The 19,513-nt window shown below is 32.8% G+C and overlaps 1 protein-coding gene across 3 annotated transcripts in view; it reads left to right on the top strand.

The window, feature by feature from the left end:
• The first annotated feature begins 11,395 nt into the window (after positions 1-11,395).
• LOC143052534 (uncharacterized) overlaps positions 11,396-19,513 on the top strand; it is a 69,794-nt gene continuing 61,676 nt past the window's right edge. For all 3 annotated transcript variants that reach the window (XM_076225588.1, XM_076225587.1, XM_076225586.1), the window contains exons 1-4: positions 11,396-11,502; positions 15,079-15,212; positions 17,679-17,864; positions 18,408-19,030. In XM_076225588.1, coding sequence (XP_076081703.1) covers positions 15,179-15,212; positions 17,679-17,864; positions 18,408-19,030 — 843 coding nt within the window. In that variant the 5' untranslated portion in view covers positions 11,396-11,502; positions 15,079-15,178. The remainder of the gene's footprint in view (positions 11,503-15,078; positions 15,213-17,678; positions 17,865-18,407; positions 19,031-19,513) is intronic.

The raw sequence follows: 19,513 nt of genomic DNA, 5'->3' as shown, positions 1-19,513 counted from the left end.
TCTACCAGGAAATAATGTGTGTTTAATTATAGCCAATTGTGTAAAGATGTAAATATCAGTGAAAATGCACATATGTCATGTAATTGCAGTAATTCCGAATACACTTATGACCCCATTTCCCATGTCATAACAGGAGACCTTAACATCGTTCGCGACTGAGAGTTAAAATCATTCTTCAGTAAAGGACCTATTAAAATATCGTCACCCGTCAATTATTAATTGGAATAAGTGTCGTAATTCCATTCACGACTCACTCCGTACTTACTGTTTGAAATGGGTAAAACGGGAAAAAGCTGACAAAAAATCTTTGGACTCTTTTTTTAATTCAGTGATGATATTCGTATACAACATTTTACAGAACATTTTACTTTGAACAACAACCATAAAAACCCTATTTCGTGTATCAAACATAAACTAAACGATCTAGCCAAGGCATTTGTTTTTGTCCCGGCTGATAAAGCTGCTTATAATACCATTATTGTTTGACGTAAATTTTATATTGAGGTTCTGCAAAAGGAAATCACGAATTCACCAACATTTCAACTGACTTCATTTTTTGAAAACGACATCTGTAACAAACACATACTTTTAACTACTTCTTTACAAGCAGAGCCAAATACAATGAAAGTCTCAACTGTATACTGGCTTCCGAAGCTACACAAAAAACCTTACAAATATAGATGTATTTCATCTCCAATCCATTGTTCCACTACTAGATTGTCTATTCTACTTACTAGTACAATTGGTACAATAAAAAACCTGATAATAAATTGAAAATAGTGAAATTAATTACTTTTGGAGTGTCAAAAACTCGTTGGAAGTACTAAATAAATTGCATGTATATATTGGTGATTTTGAATCTGTTCAAAGTTTTGATTTGTCTACCCTATATACCACTTTGCCTCATATTCTTATTAAGAAAAAAATCACTTCCCTAATTAACTGGGCATTAAAAAGTCAGAATGCGAGTATGTATGTTCAAACTCTTTTAAGTCATTTTTTAGTAGCAATAAACAATAGAACTATATCAATTGGACATGTTTTGATACTATATCTGCGCTTGAAGTTTTATTTAATAACATTTTTGTTTTGTTATGAGTTACAATTTATGACTAAAATTAGCAAAGATCCATCGAAACAACATTTGATACAAAAATTTAACTAATACTTTTAGATATTTGGATGATATATTGGCTCTCAATAATGACGACTGCAGTATGTATACTAAAGAAATTTATCCTGTTGAACTTACTTTAAATAAAGCTAAAACTAACAATGACCACTGCCCTTTCCTCGATCTCGATATCTTTATCATTAACGGGAAGCTTAATACAAAAAATTATGATAATAGTTATCAAAGGTACCAGGATTATAATTTAGTAAATAATAAAAGAGATGATTTTTCATTTCCTATCGTTTATTATCCATTTAAGATGGTGACGTTCCCTTTTCACCATCTTATGGTGTTTATATACCACAACTTGTATGATTCGCTCGTGTATGTAATAACGTATTAGATTTCAGCGAGAGAAATTTATGTGTTACTGAAAAATTATTACACCAGGGTTTTCGATATCACAAACTAGTCAAAACATTTTCAAAATTTTATCATTGGTATAAGGAAATAATTCGTACTCAATATGCAGACATCTTATACGTTAAGGTATTTCACATCCAATCTTTTATGGTAATACTCTTTACAAAGCACAAAAATGTCAGTATTCACCTCAAAAGCTTACAAAACCTTTAAACAGACTTATCAAGAAGGGATATAGTTACGATACTGTTGTCAGGTCATTAAAGATTGCATATTTTGGCTTTAATATTGATTCACTTATAGGGTCTTTGCAACGGAACTAAATACATTTAATTAAAAACAAAAACAGTTGTTGGCATGACACGGGTTATGTTCTTCTCATATATTTTATGATAGTATGATACTAAACCCCTAACGGGAGGGATTGTGCCTGATATTCATATGATGAAGACATAATCTTTCAATTACTAGTAGTTTAATTGAGGTCTGGAGTTGGCGTGTCAGTTAAATACTGGTAGTCTGTTGTTATCTATGTATTATTGTCATTTTGTTTATTTTCTTTTGCTACATCTTCTAACATCAGACTCGGACTTCTCTTGAACTGAATTTTAATGTACGTATTGTTATGCGTTTACTTTTCTAGATTGACTATATAGAGGTATAGGGGGAGGGTTGAGATCTCATAAACATGTTCAACACCGCCGCAATTTTGCGCCTGTCCCAAGTCAAAAGCCTCTGGTCTTTGTTAGTCTTGTATAATTTTTAATTTTAGTTTCGTGTGTATAATTTAGAATGAGGTCCATTATCATTGAACTAGTAAACATATTTTTAGGGGGCCAGCTGAATGACGCCTCTGGGTGCGAGAGGTTCTCGCTACATTGAAGACCCGTTGTGGCCTTCGGCTGTTCTATAGTCGGGTTGTTGTCGCTTTGACACAATCCCCATTTCCTTTCCCTATTTTATCCTATACAACGTTAACAAAAATGCATTACTATTTTTATTTACGCCAGATGCGCGTTTCGTCTACAAAAGATTCATCAGAGACGCTTGAATCAACAAAGGTTAAAAAGGCCAATTAAAGAACGATATTGAAGAGCATTGAGGACTAAAATTCGTTAAATACAGCTAATGTTATCTATTCCTGAGTTAGAAAAGCCTGTATTTATAACTAATGCCAATCTAGGCATACCTCCAGAGAGGTACACATCAGATTTGTGTCTATTTGTAGATGTTTTCAACAAGTAAAGTGAACTCGAAATCATGTTACTCTTAATCAACATACTCTAAAAGAGGGACGAAAGATACCAGAGGGACAGTCGAACTCATAAATCGAAAACAAACTGACAACGTCATGGTTAAAAATTAAACAAAAACAGACAAACAATAGTACACATGACACAACATAGAAAATACATAAAATTGAGAATGGAAATGAGGAAATGTCAAAGAGACAACAACCCGACAATAGAACAGACAACAGCAGAAGGTCACCAATAGGTCTTATAATATAGTTAAATACATTATATATAGAACTAGTATAATCAAAATCGCAAGGCAATGACCCAGCTGAAAGAACTAGAAAGTTAACCATTTTCCATAAAAACACATTTCCAATACTAAATCTACAACCACATGCACACATTTTACCAGATTACCTTAAATTAGGATAGAGCGAAGCAGTCAACTTGTCAAACTTGTCAACAATTATTATCGAGTACGATTTGAGCATAAAGAGACCCATCAATAGTCATTTGTAAAACGTTGGCTCATTAGTGTCATGGCGAGGCTATACAATCTGATTCTAGCAAATTAAATGGTTATTCCCTGTGTCCAAAAGAGGGACGAAAGATACCAGAGGGACATTCAAACTCATAAATCGAAAATAAACTGACAACGTCATCATGATGGCTAAAAAAAGTACACATTACACAACATAGAAAACTAAAGAACAAGCAGCACGAACCCCAACAAAAACTTGGGGTGATATCAGGTGCTTCGGAAGGGTAAGCAGATCCTGCTCCACATGTGGGCACCCGTTGGGTTGCTCATGTTATAACAAATACGGTAATTAGTCTAATTCTGTAGGTCACATTCATGAAAGGGAAGGTTATTGTAGTTACGATATAAGAAACATATCCGATATCATCTGTGAAACAGTTATTCCATAACGGTCAACCAACTCGTGATGGCGTCCGTAAAATTTACGAAGGGATGATTTCAACTTCACCATTTGGAACTATTGGTTTAATAGTTTTCTTGTGAGCTGCAACACTCTATCAGGAAAATCATGAGCACGGGAATATCGTAGCATTGGGAGATATATACCCCGTATGCAGGTGCTGCTGGAGTGTTGCTACTTAGTATTGGAAAGCTAAAATCATCTCTTTTGTCGTAAAGTTTTGTTTTCAACCGGCCCTCATTGTCAATTTCTAGATGTACGTCAAGATATGAGACCGACTTAACTGTATCTGTTGTATCCTTTATCTCTAGTTCGATGGGATTGATGCGTTCAACATAGAATCCAAATTTTGAATTATTTAGTGAGAAAACATCATCCATATATATAGCGGAAAATAAAGTTAAAGGATATTGCTAACTCTTATCTTTCTTCCTAAGAAGTTCCTGTATGAAGTCAGCCTCAGAAATAAAAAAAGAAACAAGTCCGCAAGAAGAGGGGCACAGTTGGTTCCCATTGGAATGCCGACAGTCTGTTGAAAACACGTCCTCCGAACGTAACAAATATGTTGTCAATCAAGAAATCAAGCATCTTGATAATGTCAGTTTCAGAGAATTTTTTGTTTGAATCAGAGTGATTCTTTACAAAGTAGGATTTATCCCTCCCTAAGACAAGATACTTGTATCTACGTTGGCCATTCTTCTTTATAAAACAAAGCAATACCAACTATTTCATTTTGTCTTTTAGTTTGGAATGTGGAATACTTGTGTAAGTGTAGAAAAGACAAATGTTTTAATACTATTGTAAGATGGAAGAGAGTTAGATTGTATGTACTCTAAAAAAAAATTTAGTATCTACATCTGAATCACGCCACCTCAAGTATAGTCACTTTCACAATAACTTTGAAGCCCGGCTTTGATTGCTGATAAAATAGATGTTAATATTTAGAAAGAGGTTTCGTGGAGCACTTGCAATACCCAGCAATATACCGTTGTTTGCACTTATGTAATTTATGTATCCAATAAGGTGATGGAAGATCCAGTTCTTCATCTTTGGTTGACATTCTAAAGGAACATAGAAGAGACCTATCATGATTATCCAGGATTTCCTCTTTGGTTAGTGTCGTGAGGGAATATGTTGAGTTTTCAAGTGAATTGTCAATACCTAATTCGTTTATCAAGCAGTTAATGTAATGAGTTTTACACACAAAAACGATTTTGTTTGAGGTTTTATCTGTGGGGACAACAACATATTTGTGATGGAGGTAGGATAAGTGTTTTGCAACATTTGGTTCTTTAAAGATTGACGTAGCATGGGTACTATTATTGATAGACCCATTCAGTTTCTTAATTCTGATTTGAATCAACGACCTCACAGCGTGAATCCATTCGGAAAGAGTGTCTACGTCTTCCATCTCGCGCTTAGCCCAATGCCTGGCTTAATACTCGACTGAATCCATCAACATTTTTTAGTTGTATTTCCAATTGATGGATTTAGGCTCACGACATTTCGGACCTTTCGATAATATATTTCGCAGGGAAGTGTTATTGACAATATTGAAGTCGCCGGTAATAACGTGGCCAGTCGGATTATCTGTGAATTGGGAAATAGCAGAAGTGCAATCAGGAGGTTTAGACTTGTAGTCGTCAATATTGAGGTCCTGTAAAACTTGTTTGTAATTGAAAATTTTAGTAGTTGCAATAGGTTTGGTTAAGGTATAAGAAATGATTGGTATAGTAAGGAGGAATTTTCGACTGAACTCATTTATAATGAAGGATATTGGCTAAGTTTATGCCATCGAGACCTTTGTTGGCAAAGGAAAGATAAAGAAAAAAATAACACTTGTAGTTGTTATTCGTTTAAAACGGGGAAATAGGTCCTCAAAATAGAGACAAAGCTTACTCTGATTTGCATTGATTTTAGCGAGAATTGGTTTAATATATGTCGATAACGCCGAACAATACTTTGGATCAGACAGATACAGATATACGGTTAAAATTTCCGCGAAAATGATATTTCCAAGTACCGATCTATAAACCATGCAAAAAAATACTAAAATATAATTAGTGATGTAATTAACTTTGTCAGACCAATTGAGAATCGGAAGGCTTTGGATTTACGCTCTTTTGTGCCCATGAATGATACTACATTAATGTTCAAATATTTTCATTTATAGGCCCAATACTTATATTTCGATTAATTTTTAGAGCATTTGCCATTCAAAATTATTATGAATCCTATTCCAAAATATACAATTTCAGACTCGAGAGTCTTTTGTTATAGAAGGATCGCCCTTGCAGCAATGAATTACAAATAGTACTGCAATATACTGAAAATGTATTCGATAACCCTACCCTAAAACCAAAATGGTCCCAATTAGTAAAAATAGAACATGGGGGTTAACTATATTGGGAAATGTAAAAACAATATATATGTTCAGAACTTGAAAAACTTATTTAAATAATGATAAGGGGTCTTCATTAGATATTGTAAGACTACAATGGGATGACATGAATTTTTTCCATGGGTCGCAATTTTTATAGGTGGCTAATGATTTCTCCTTGATATATTCTATTTTCAGACTTATTCAGTGTTACTTTTCGCGTCTGGCGTAAATACAAAATTTAATCCTGGTATATATGATGAGTTTATTTACAACCACTGGGTCGATGTCACTGCTTGTGGAATTTTAATTCCCCGAGGGTATCACCAGCCCAGTAGTCAGCACTTTTGTGCTGACATGAATTATCATTGATATGGTCATATTAATAAATTAACTGTTTACAGAACTTTTGAATTTTCGAAATACTAAGGCGTTTCTACCTCAGAAATAGATAACCTTAGCTTTATTTGGCAAAACTTTTAGGAATTTTGGTCCTCAATGCTCTTCAACTTCGTACTTTATTTTGGCCTTTTTAACTCTGTTGGATTCGAGCGTCATTAATGAGTCTTTTGTAGACGAAACGCGCGACTTGGGTAAACATCTTGAATATCATTATAGGTTGAATTATTCTGTAATCATCAAAAATATGAAACAAAAGAGGCGCGAACGATACAGGAGCGACATTCACACTCATAGATAAAAAAATAAACTGCCAACGCCATGGCGAAAAAAGGCAAACAGACAAAAATCACAAATAATATTTTAGTAAAAATGACACAACATAGAAAACTAAAGACTAAGCAACACAATCCCCAACATCGTAGATGCTCCGGAAGGGTAAGCAGATCCTGATCCACATGCATTATTTTACCATTTTGGTCATATTGACTTATTTGATTATCTAACTTTGCTGAACATTATTGCTGTTTACAGTTTATCTCTATCACCGAAAATGAGTTGTCATCACGATATAAATTTGTCAGTTAGGTTGGCGATTTTAATGGTCGAACAGCATCAGAGAAAGATTTTCTTATTTTAGATTCTCATGATCTTTCAAATAATTTCTCTGATTTAATAGAAAATAGTGTGTCGATTTTAGGCTTTTTAGATATTCCGAGGGAAGGAATAAATAGAGATATTGGAAAAAAATAGGTCTGGTTCTTTATTATTGGACTTTTGCAAGGGGAATAACTGTTTTATACTTAATGGGAGGATAAATGGTGACAAGGAAGGAAAGTTGACTTGCAGTAGCTAAAAATCATACAAATACTTTTGTTAACAATTCATAAAACATACTTTGACATTAAGGGCATAAATGCATTATTTTAAAAAAAGTTCAATGACGGCTCCCAGTTCGTACTACGGTTGGTACGGTCGCAAAGCGGGAAACCTCTATAATACGTGTATTATACGTTGTACGTGAGAGGTAAAATAACCTTATTAGAACTTATGTACCCGTTTCAGCGCTCGATTGATACCCTGTTACTTATTCGTTCCTTATTCAATTATTATAATAGGGTTATTTCACCCCTAAGAACCCAAAGTTACCACCAGAGACACGAAAATATTTATTTTTAAAAGTACAACGTATAACACACGTATTATAAGAGAATAAGGAACGAATATAAGTAACTGTGTATCAGTCCAGCGCTTAAACGGGTACATACGCACTAATATGATTATTTCACCACGAAGAACACACAGCTGCCACCAGAGACATGAAAACAATTGAAAATCGATTTATTTCAAGGTGCAATGTATAACACGCGTATTAAAAGCGAATAAGGAATGAATAAGTAACAGGGTATCAACCGTGCGCTGAAACGGGTACATCGGTTGAACACAAACAATAATATAGTTTAAACGTATAAATAGGTGGTAAAAGGTAAGGGTCATTTTACCATGTTTACCTCAACAAATTTACCAGAGATAAGAATATAAAGAATTAAAAAGTGGGAAGGATATTAGAAATCGAATAAGGAATAAGGAATAAGTAACGAATAGGGAACGAATAAGGAATAAGGAATAAGTAACGAATAGATAACGAATAATGAATAAGTAACGAATAAGGAATAAGGAATAAGTAACCAACTTGACGACCTTGTGAGAATGGTAGTTTGAAAAAATTTCTGCAATCTTACGGCTAACGTTCTTTATTATCTTAACATTCTTGCAACCTCACTGTAAACATTGATGTTTCTGCAAACTTGTCGCAAGATTGCAGCAATATTAATGTGTGCTTGAAGTTTGCAGCAAGCGGCAAATATCTGCAAATACTACTTTCTGTTTTCCTGCAAACTTTTTGTTTGTCGCAAAATTGCGGAAAGTCTGCTGCAAGTTTGCGGCAAACGTTTCAGTTCTCGTGATAAGGGAATGTTTGTACCCATTGCATGTATGTATCATAAACTTAGTTCTGTGCACGTTTTTATCTTTTTTATAATCATCCATATAGAATAATCGTAAAAAATATTTCACTTGGTCTGTTATGATGTGAAAATATGACAGCTAATCAATTGTCATGTTTTAGGCCGAATTAGTTTACGATTGTCATCTAACATGTCTAAGTAAACAATCAACAAAGAAGCCTGGATATTGAGGTAATTAAGCATGTGTATACCATAGTTTATTTCGATAACAGAGCGATGCTTATTGCGACCACTGGGTTTTTGCATGATAGGAGACGCTGAGTTCACTGCAAATGGAAAACATGTCACCGAATTGTTGTCTGTGAAATAGATATAAAAAAGAGTAAATTTCTTCTAAATTTGGACGGATTAAAAAAATCTTGAGAAAAAAGTATATTATGTACAAATAAGTTTTATAATGAAAACTATCCATTTAGTTATAAAAAAAAATATGCATCATTTTTTTTTTAATTTGCGGTTCACGGTTCATATGACTTTAAGTTTTATAATAAAACTAGCCAATTCAAACTTGTTATAAAAAACAGACGCATCATTTTTTTTTATTTGAAGTTTCATATGGGTCATTTAAAAAAAATGTCGAATTTTGAAATTGCCAAAAAAATTAAAAGTTTCTTATTCAAACAACCCTCTACATTAGCAAATCAAAACAAACAGTACTTTAAGAACAACATATTAAACAAGAGTATCTTGAAACATATTTTTATCGGTGGTACAATATTTTGTCTATCCTGTTACCATTTTCAAAAGAAATTTTGTGTTATTAAGAAAAGGTTCAGATAAAATGTTAAGCTTGTTCTACGTAGCCAATTAAATGGTTTTCAAGAAAATAAACTTCTATATATATTCATTCTGTAAAATAATAGATTGTTTGCCAATTTTCCAGGTTGTACTGAAAAATGCCTCTAAAAATTGGTTTTTAACGGTTGTAAAAATTACCACCAGTAATGCAAGTCTAAGATAGCAATTTATATTGTTCGGCATTTTTTCACCCTTTCAAATAAACCCAACATCAAGTAAATCCCTCATAAGTTAGTTTACTTTTCTCTTTATTTCATTGGTAACAGGAACGTACGTTTCTGATATATCACTATATAAAAGTCTATCCTGTTACCTTTTTGTCTATCCTGTTACCGATATCAGTATTGTACCTGCAAATGGTTAATTGGGAAGATTAAGACGTTATAACCTTAAGATGAGTTCAAACAACGAAATATTTCATTCGTTTTGCACCTATATGTTAAGATAAAAAAATTTAACGACGTTTTTGTCTACAATTGTCTATCCTGTTACTGTTACCATAGCAACCATAGTAACAGGATAGACATAACAGGATAGACAAATTTCTTCGTTTTTGATTGTTGTTGTGGAATAACTACTCCCTTTGGTGAAATGATTATGGTTTTCTATTGTTAATTTGGTTTCCAACACGGTATTGCACTTTTTACAAGCATACTGTTGGTGTAATTAATCAAAATTGTTGGTAACAGCATAGACATTAAAAAAAAGTACACTCTATTTTTTTTCACTAAATGTCTTGAAATTTCTTTTCTCTACACTGTCGTTCAAGAAACGAGGCGTTTTAAATGTAAAGATTACTTTGCACTTTTGAAATCAACACTGACTGATTCAATATTCATCAATCTAATTAAAATATAGATCTCCGATTTCGTTATACTACGTTACTACATATGCAATCTAATTAAAATATAGATCTCCGATTTCGTTATACTGCGTTACTACATATTAAAATATAGATCTCCGATTTCGTTATACTACGTTACTACATATGAGCTCATATGTAGTAACGTAGTATAACGAAATCGGAGATCTATATTTTAATTAGATTGAATATTCATAGGGAGAATAATTTAACGGCTGTTTTAAGTAGCGGTAACAGGATGGACATGAACCTCCCGTACGCTGATTGAATTTAGTGTGTAGATAATATGTTACATACAATGATAAAGAAGCTACGATTTTTCGTTAGAGTAATAATTTACGTTCTTAAAAAGTCACTTTAAAAATTTGCAGATATCAAGGCGATCAGAAAATCGAAAAAAAAAATCATTTGAAATGTGTTTTTCTGACACTGTACGCACACAAATACCCCCAAAATCGGCCTTAAACGCAGTTTAACATATCAAAATAGATGAAAGGTGTGTTTTTTTATTAGTGTTCTGAATCACAAATCCGACAAGCTTTCATTTAAACCATTACAACTGAAATTTCCATTAGAAATACAAATGTTAGCATGGGTGTACTGTGTACTGAAAATTCGACATTTTTTTAAAATGACCCATATTACTGTTTTAAAAAGCGTGTCCTCAGTGTTGTCGGGTTTCTAATCCAGACACACCTATCCCGCAGTGTATAGAATATGAATATTATTTTGTTAAATATTCAAAAGAAAGATGTTTTTTTTGTAAACTTTGTTTGTACCATGTGTACATACGTCTGTGCTTTGTATACTATAAAATATCAACAATATATCTTTATTATTAAACATGTTAAACTTCGATTTAAACATGCTAAATTTAGTTTTATAATTTATGTTTTGTATTATTGTAAACTCCCTCGTTTCAACTCATATATATTTTCATGCCTATATACATGATATAGTTGCTAATTAAATTATATGCACAAGAGACGCCACTTGATTCCCACTTGATTCATTTTAAAAGAGACCTTGAATGTTATACCCATACATTGTACACATTTTGTTTGTTAAATGGACCAAATTGATCACAATAAAATGTTTAACACCTGCTAATTAGCTTTAAACGTATGTGCCATTCAGAGCAGACGATTTAAATGTCGCCCTAAAGGATGTTTATTGGGGACAGTGTACCATTGTACAGGTAAATACTATACAGGTAAAATACACGTATATATTGGTGAAATGTAAATTGGTGTTGAACTGAAGTCTAGTTTTTGCAGAAGATCAATTGTAGAAGGAAATAAGAATTAGTTACGAGAAAAGGTAAGACGTATAAATTTGTGTTTTTATATATGTCATATATTGCATTACACATATTACTGACACTGATACACAATTACATTTACCATGTTATACATATAACAATGGTTCATGCATGGCCTATACATAGCTAGCTTGTAAATAGGATAATTAACCACTAGTGGCATTGTGAATGTTGTGTGCAATACAGGTAAGAAGTTCATAGGTAATAAAACAGATCACAACAAACGTTACATATGACGGCCGATAACTGATGTAGTTTTTGAATACTTATTAGGTATTAACACAGATGGTGAATGTCATGTGACAATTTTATTAAAAACAAACTGGCACGTGTTTTATTAAGTTGTCCCTGTAATGCGATTTATAGAGAAGATTATCTTAACATGCTCGGCAGTTGATTGTTAATGGAAAATTTAAAGATTATTTCGTTTGATTCAGTAAACAAATAGACTTTCCCGCGGTAATATTTAAATATTCCCCACGAATGATGTGCACCATGCAGATCAGGAGAAACTTACAGAAAAGAACAATGCAGTCTAGTATAGATCTGGGTTACGGTTTCGAGGTATCGTGCACCAAAAGAAGTAGACAGGGTACGAGGCAATGTACAATTTTTTTTTAATCCCCTTCAGCCAACAAACATGGCCGTGATGGCTAAAAATAGAATATATAAGTGTGAAATGCATTATGTCTTATACTAGTCCGGCAAGGCTATTTTATTTTGGACTAGTCTTATACATGATCATTACATGCATGTATCTTAAAGATAACGATATAACAGATTATAATAAAATGTGACAGGTTCATAAATGCTCAGAATGACCTTTATTTCCCTGCATGTATACATATAATAAGGAATAGTTCAAAGTTCTAAATTTGGCTTAATTGGAATAATTGTAAGGTGTGCATGCATATGTCTGTCTAGCAGTTGTCCATGTTGTCATTTGTCTTTGACCTGATTTCATGGTTCATTGGTCAATGCTAAATTTTGGACAGTAGTTTGGTCATATATGTAACAAAAAATATGTTCCGGTGTGACATTTGTTCCGCTGGAACAAATTTCATAGGAAATATGTTCCGCCGGAACCTATATCACAGAAAATATGTTCCAACACTGTAAAATTTGTTCCGGAACTAATTTTTAGACCAAATATGAAATAAGTTCCGGAACAAATATCATAGATCCATGAATTTTGTTCCAGTTAATATTAAGAGTTTTAAATAAGTTCCTGTGATATTAGTTTAAGACCAATATGTACATATGTCAAAGAAATCAATGAATAAGTTCTTCTCAAACCTATTTTCACTGAAATAAGTACCTTTGCAACATATTGCACAGCGAAACATTTTCTTGTTACACTTTAATTATAAAGCAAGCTAAATGCTGTACTGAGTGTGCTGGCATGGGATACATGTGTAATTGCAGGCAAGACTGTTAAGTTTTACAGGATAAAGTGATGGTAATTTATCATAATTTGTATCTATGTTTTATGTGGTATTCCTGCGTGGTTCCTGTTAACTGTCATGGCCCTGTTTCTAGCCATACATGTACTTGTCATGGAACAGTTAGTTCATATGTTCATGTTATCTTTGACTTTAATTTTTTCTGAAAGATTTTTTCTTATCTTTCTCTTTTCTGGCTCAAAGTGGGACTGTCATTTTGATATTTTTAATTTTGATTTCGATGAATTACGTTTATAATTAAACATTTGCTATAGTCCACAAGATTCTTTTTGGATGATTTACATTTTTCATTTATTGTATTATCAATATATTATACTTATTTTTATAATGCACTTGAATGATAACTTTAAACTCATTGATGACAAATGTTCAGTATATAAGATAACCTGTTTAACCAGTGGAACATATTTCACAGACTAGGAACTTATTTTACCAGGTGAGGAACAAATTTCACAAACCCAGAACTTATTTCACCAGGTAAGGAACAAATTTCATAAACCTGGAACCTATTTCACTAGGTAAGGAACAAATTTCACCAACACAGTACTTATTTCACCAGGTAAAGTGTGGAACTTATTTCATAGAGATGGAACAAATTATATTGAAATTATCTATGAAAAAAGTTCTCCCAGAACATATTTCCTGTGATATTAGTTCCACTGGAACTTTTTTCACAGGAACAAATTTTGGCTCACATATACACCTTATCGCTATTTGTAAGCCATTTATACTGGATATCACACAGGTTCCTGTAAAATTTTGACGTCACAATACAAAATATCTGACGCCACAATGGAAAAGTGATTGTTGTATGTGTCAAAGTTCAAGCAGCCGAGTCAGCCGGGATTAGCATAAGGTGTATTCTAAGTTACACTTTTTTGTACCATGCATTTATAAGTGGGTCTCATTGGGGTCTAAGCCTAAGGGTGACGCGGGAATGCTGATTTTTGTAAGGGTGGCACGTGAAAGTCAAATTATTGTCTGTTCGATAAATTCAAAATAAATTATTGCCATTCATTTATAAATATAAATATTCTCCAGTATAGTGTATAAGAAAAAACTTAATCAAATTTATTTCATAAAATTGTGAATGGAAATGTGAATATGTCAAAGAGACAACCTGACCAAAGAGCAGATAACAGCTGAAGGTTACCACATATAATTTATGATAATGATGTATAATTATGTCTTGCGATTTCATTTGGGGATTTTTCCGTTTTCCGACAATAACTTAAAATGCTTTTAGCAATTCTCATGAAAATTTGGTTTATATCTTTTGATGAAAGCTCCCTTCTGACTTTCATATTTATTTCTTATATGACATGGAGAAGTAATTAAACTTTATTCTTTGAAAATGTTAGGGGCGTATCATTGCACTCATTGTGCAACTGTTTATTTTAGTTATTTTAGAGGCTCAAAATAATTTAAAAAAAAATAATAAAAAAATATAAAATAAAACTTCTCAATCTGAGTTCACATCATAAATACAATGTAATGCTGTAAACTCAGAAATTATTGATTTTTAAAGGTACTAAAAGTATGGACAAAAATGTATGATAAACATGATTATGATTACTGTGATTTCTTGTAAATCTGCATACAAACAGGAGTAACAGCTATCAGAATGCAAGTTCTTATTATTGCAATATTCAACAAATTGCATTATTTGCATAATAAAAACCTTTAAGGTGGTACCTAACACTACAGGGAGATAACTCTGTAAAGTCAGCTAAACGTTTCAATTACGTTGTGTTGTAAAAGGAATATTAAGCTTCTCAATGATCAAAGTTGGTGTTTGTCAAATTTCTATATAACCAGTGTAATATTTCTGACAAAACGGTTGGTTCGAAATTTTCAAATTTTTTATATATATATTTATTTGACTAAAGGATCAAAAGTAAATACTTTGACAACATTTTATGAAAATTAAACGAGCCAAATTAGTTTTAGTGAAAGTGTCGGTACCACCTTAAATAACTTAACATGAATAATTTTCTGAATTTACCGTACACATGTTATAGTACATGATAGTAAAAATAGTTTTTTGATGATTAATATTTTTATTTTATTTTCATTATTGATGCCATCATATAACATTCTCAATTCTCCTAGAAAATGATGGAAGGCAGTTGCCATGGTAACAGAGCTATGGAATGAAATCTGCAGACAAAGACAAAAGACATTTTAAGAATCGAAACTCCTAAAGAGAAAGATGGAATCATGGACAAAGTCAGGATTCTCACGATGTATGTCAGCTAACTACAGTAGATTCACTTAGGGAGCTACCATTTGATTTTTATGGGGGGGCTAGGATGAAATTTGAAAAAAATAGGCAGGACAGGAGTTTGGAGTAAAAAAAAAAAGCAGGATGAGACACTTGCAAAAAAAAATAGTCAGGACGACAATTTAGGTAAAAAAAAGTCAGGATAAACTAAAAAAAAAAAAAGGCAGGACCGAACAGAGTGAAAAATAAAAAGGCAGGACAGAGATTACAGCTAAAAAAAAATGCAGGACAAAATTTTTTATCCTAGCCCCCCCATAAAAATCAAATGGTAGCTCCCTTATTTTTGTGGGTATCAATTTTCAGGGACAATGAGGAAAACTTGCATTTTTCGTGGATATTTGATTTCGTGGCTTTTTAAAAGTCTGCATAAACTCCTATATATATATATTCGATTTGTAATTCTTTGGACATTTGAATTTGTGGTTTTGGGTCACCACCAAATCCACGAAAATTGATATCCAATGAATAACATGAATACTGCAATCCAACTAATTTTCGTGAGTGATTTATTTTCGCGACATTCGCAGGTACAAAAATAACGCAAATATAAATAGTCACGGATATGTCCAATTTGGATCGTTACATATTTAACTACATCAACATGATCAAGCAAATTTGAAAATCGCGAAATTAAATCGCCGCGAAAAGTGTCAGTAAGCAGTAAACGCGAAATAAAGTATACGCGAAAATAAGTTGGTTTACAGTAATGAATTCACAGTATATAAATAAAGGTAAAATTGATCTTGTTTAAAAACCTTCCGGCTGTCAATTGTTTTGCACATTCTCTATTCTGTAAAACCCATGCAGACCCTCAATTGTAAGTATTTTATTTTCCCCATGAACCAGGTTAGTCAGTTTCCAGTCAGTTTGAAGATCTTTAGTAGCAGGGAGAAAACTTTAAGGGATGATAAAAATGCAGAAGTCTTTTGTATAGAAAACTAAAGTCCAAACCAAATACTGTAGTGATGGTGTCATACCACCAATTAAAAGTCCCTATCTGTTCAACCAAATTTTGCAATTTTCACAGCTTTCTAAATATTTTACCTTAAGTTTAACTTCATAGAAACTAGGTATATCCTGAATCGTTCAGCTGTCACCTTCAATTTCTGCATGCCAATTTTCAACATACATTCAAAATCATATAAGAAAGAAGAGAGCTTCCGAAAGGAGGGACAAATGTACCACTAAAAATAACCCCTGGTTTTCTTGAAATCTTAAATTAGTATACTATGGAGCGCATTAATCCTCAATTTGTTAATGCAAACTCATTAATAGGTAAATTTTGGCTTAAAATGGTCTTAATATATTTCTCTTTCAAGAAAACTTTCATTTCTGCAAATTTGTTGGTTAGTTTAGGTGAACAATGACATCAAATGCACTATTTTTTGTCCGAGTAGGCCTACTTTCACATACATTCTAAATTTGAGGGAGTAATTGGTGGTATGACACCTGATTGATATTGGCCTGTTAGTTGGTTTATATCAAGCTGCTTATTTTCTCTTTTGAATGGTTTTACATTTTGTTATTTGATGCATGTTAGTGTCTTTTATAGCTTGCTATGCATTGTTTAGTTTCAGCTTAGACAGCAACCATGGCGGAGGGGGGGGGGGGAGGTTTGCTATGGATTTTTTTGGAAAAAAAAGTTTGTTTCCAGTTTTTGGAGAAAAAAATAATTTGTTTTTGATTCTGAGAAAAAAAAAAATATTTGTTTCCCCCTCAGCTGCCACTATGTGTAATGCTGAAATTGAAAGAAAAAAATTGTTTTCGACTTGTCTTGAAAAAAATAGATTGTTTTTCCCCGCAGGCGAAAAAAAAAGTTTGTCCAGAAAAAAAATCCATAGCCCCCCCCCCCCGCCCCAGAAAATCAAATGGTTGCTGCCTTATGCATTTGAATATCCCTTTGGAATCTTCGCCTCTCTTTTGCAGCTTATATATTTCACTAATTGTTGAAGTCCATATAATTGTTAAAATTTACATTGTTTGGTCTCTGATGGAAATTTCCCTCATTGGCAATCGTAACTACATATATATCTTCTTATTTAATAATAATGACCGTGAGCATTGTTTTTGTAATCTGAAACCCTCAACAATTTATATCCTGCAGCAGCTAAGCTTAGGTGGCATTAAGATTTACATGGTGTTTGACTGTAGGGTCTCAAAATTAGTTTCTGTTCTTAAGCATTTAAGTTCTTAAGTTTTGAAATTTACTTATTGTGTATCATGTTAAAATACACGTTTATAAAAATGAAAGGATGCTAAATCACTACTTAACAATACATGACATATATCTTTTTTTGTGCCGCCACTTTCACCATTTACTAGTTTTTTGAAACCTGCAGTCAAAAGTAGGTCAACCTGATTTACAATTCAACATGATTATATTCAAGCACAATTCATATTATTTTTGATTTTTAATTGGATATTTCAGATTGTCGTCCATTCATTTGTGATACCTGTGGACAAGGCTTTAAACATAATCACCATATGAAGGAACACATGAGAATTCATACGGGAGAGAAGCCATACCAGTGTAAACACTGTTTAAGACGCTTCAGTCACTCAGGTTCATTCAGTCAGCACAAAAATAATATTTGTATACAGTCAAGAACAAATGGTGAGTCTGCTTCAGTCACTCAGGTCAATATAGTGTAACATTTGTATGCTGTAGAAATTTCAGAATCATGAGAATGTTGAAAGCGCTCTAAGGTTATTTTCCATTATCAAAAATGAAAATTTATTTGGTAGTTATTAGAGAAACAGAATCTTACATAGTTAATCATGTTAATTACTTGTTTAAGATTCGATCATACATGTATTACTATCTGGATTGAATAAATTAAAGGATCCAATACAAGAATCTCTATAAATATTGCACCATTAAGTAAATAACTAAAATAACATGTTTTTAAAGAACCATGCATATTGTTTATTATTACTGTAAATTTAGAAATTATTGCGATGTTTTTATTATTGCGAAAAATGCGACAGGGTTATAATCGCAATGATTTAAACTTACATTTTGAAATTATTTATATGAATTACACTGGATTATTCTCCCTATCACAAAAATTAAAATCACATTTTAGTCTAAAATAACAAGATAGCAATAATAAATGCACTAAAAAATTTCTGAATTAACAGTATTTGTTTATTACAGAATATGAAGGAGAGAAAGTCCCCCCGATCACTGCAAGGGATTTGAAGAAGATTTACCAGTCCGAACTCATGAACCCTTTTACTCCAAATGGACTATTTAACAAAGTTCAGTTTGAAGTTAGACTCCATTTTGATCGACACTATGAAGTTACATCAGATATGTCTGAAATGACAAAGTCTTCATTTGAAATCATCAACGACTCAAAGGAAAATTTGCAGTTTGTACGAAGAGCTGAAAATGAAATGAAATCGGAAGAAAATCAGATAGTTATCTACGAGCTTCCTGAATCCCCATATTGTCCTGTTCAATCATTTAAAAAGTATATAGAGGCACTTGATCCATCCAATGACGCTCTATGGCAAGTTCCAAGGAATTCGGTAAAGACAGACGACCTTGTCTGGTACGATGGGACAGCTGACATTGATTCTCTGATGACTTTTATGACGGACCTTAGCCATACATGTAAATTATCCAAAGTCTATTCTAACCGCTCTATTACAGAAACTAATGTGGCAAGTGTCATTGATACTATTACCAAGTGTTGCTCTACTCCAACCACTATGACACGTCTCTCTGTACCGGGAGTACTGAAGAATGTGATGACGTCATCAGAATGCAAAAAAGTATGTGTAAGATTCAGGCCTGTAGCCAGGAAATTCCAAAGAGGGGTCATTTGGACCCAAAAACTTAACTTTAACAGTCACTATTCAAACAGAATGTTGACTTTAACACTGCTTATTTGTTTTCAAGGGGTGGGGTCATACCCCTCTGGGTACAGGTATGAGATTTATGATCAAAGAAGATTCAAAATTTAGCATGCAATTGTTCAGGTTAATTGCATTATAAATATGCCATTGAACACTGACAAAAAGAATACAAAGACTTATATGCAAAGAATTCATTATATCTTTTTACAAGCTTAATTAGTAAAAACAAACTTTAGTTGTGGATCTAAAAGCTGAAGTGTTAGGTGTTTCGCAACAGTAATTTTAGTACTTTTTTTTTAGTGCATGCCGCTGAGAAACTATCCTTGTAACTTAAGGTAGTACCTTACACTACAGGGAGATAACTCTGAAAAATCAGCTAAACATTTTAATCAAGTTGTA

Source organism: Mytilus galloprovincialis, chromosome 11, assembly GCF_965363235.1.
Source record: "Mytilus galloprovincialis chromosome 11, xbMytGall1.hap1.1, whole genome shotgun sequence".
NCBI classification, from domain to species: domain Eukaryota; kingdom Metazoa; phylum Mollusca; class Bivalvia; order Mytilida; family Mytilidae; genus Mytilus; species Mytilus galloprovincialis.
Note: the sequence above shows the minus strand (reverse complement) of the source record. Positions and strands in the feature narration are given on the sequence as shown.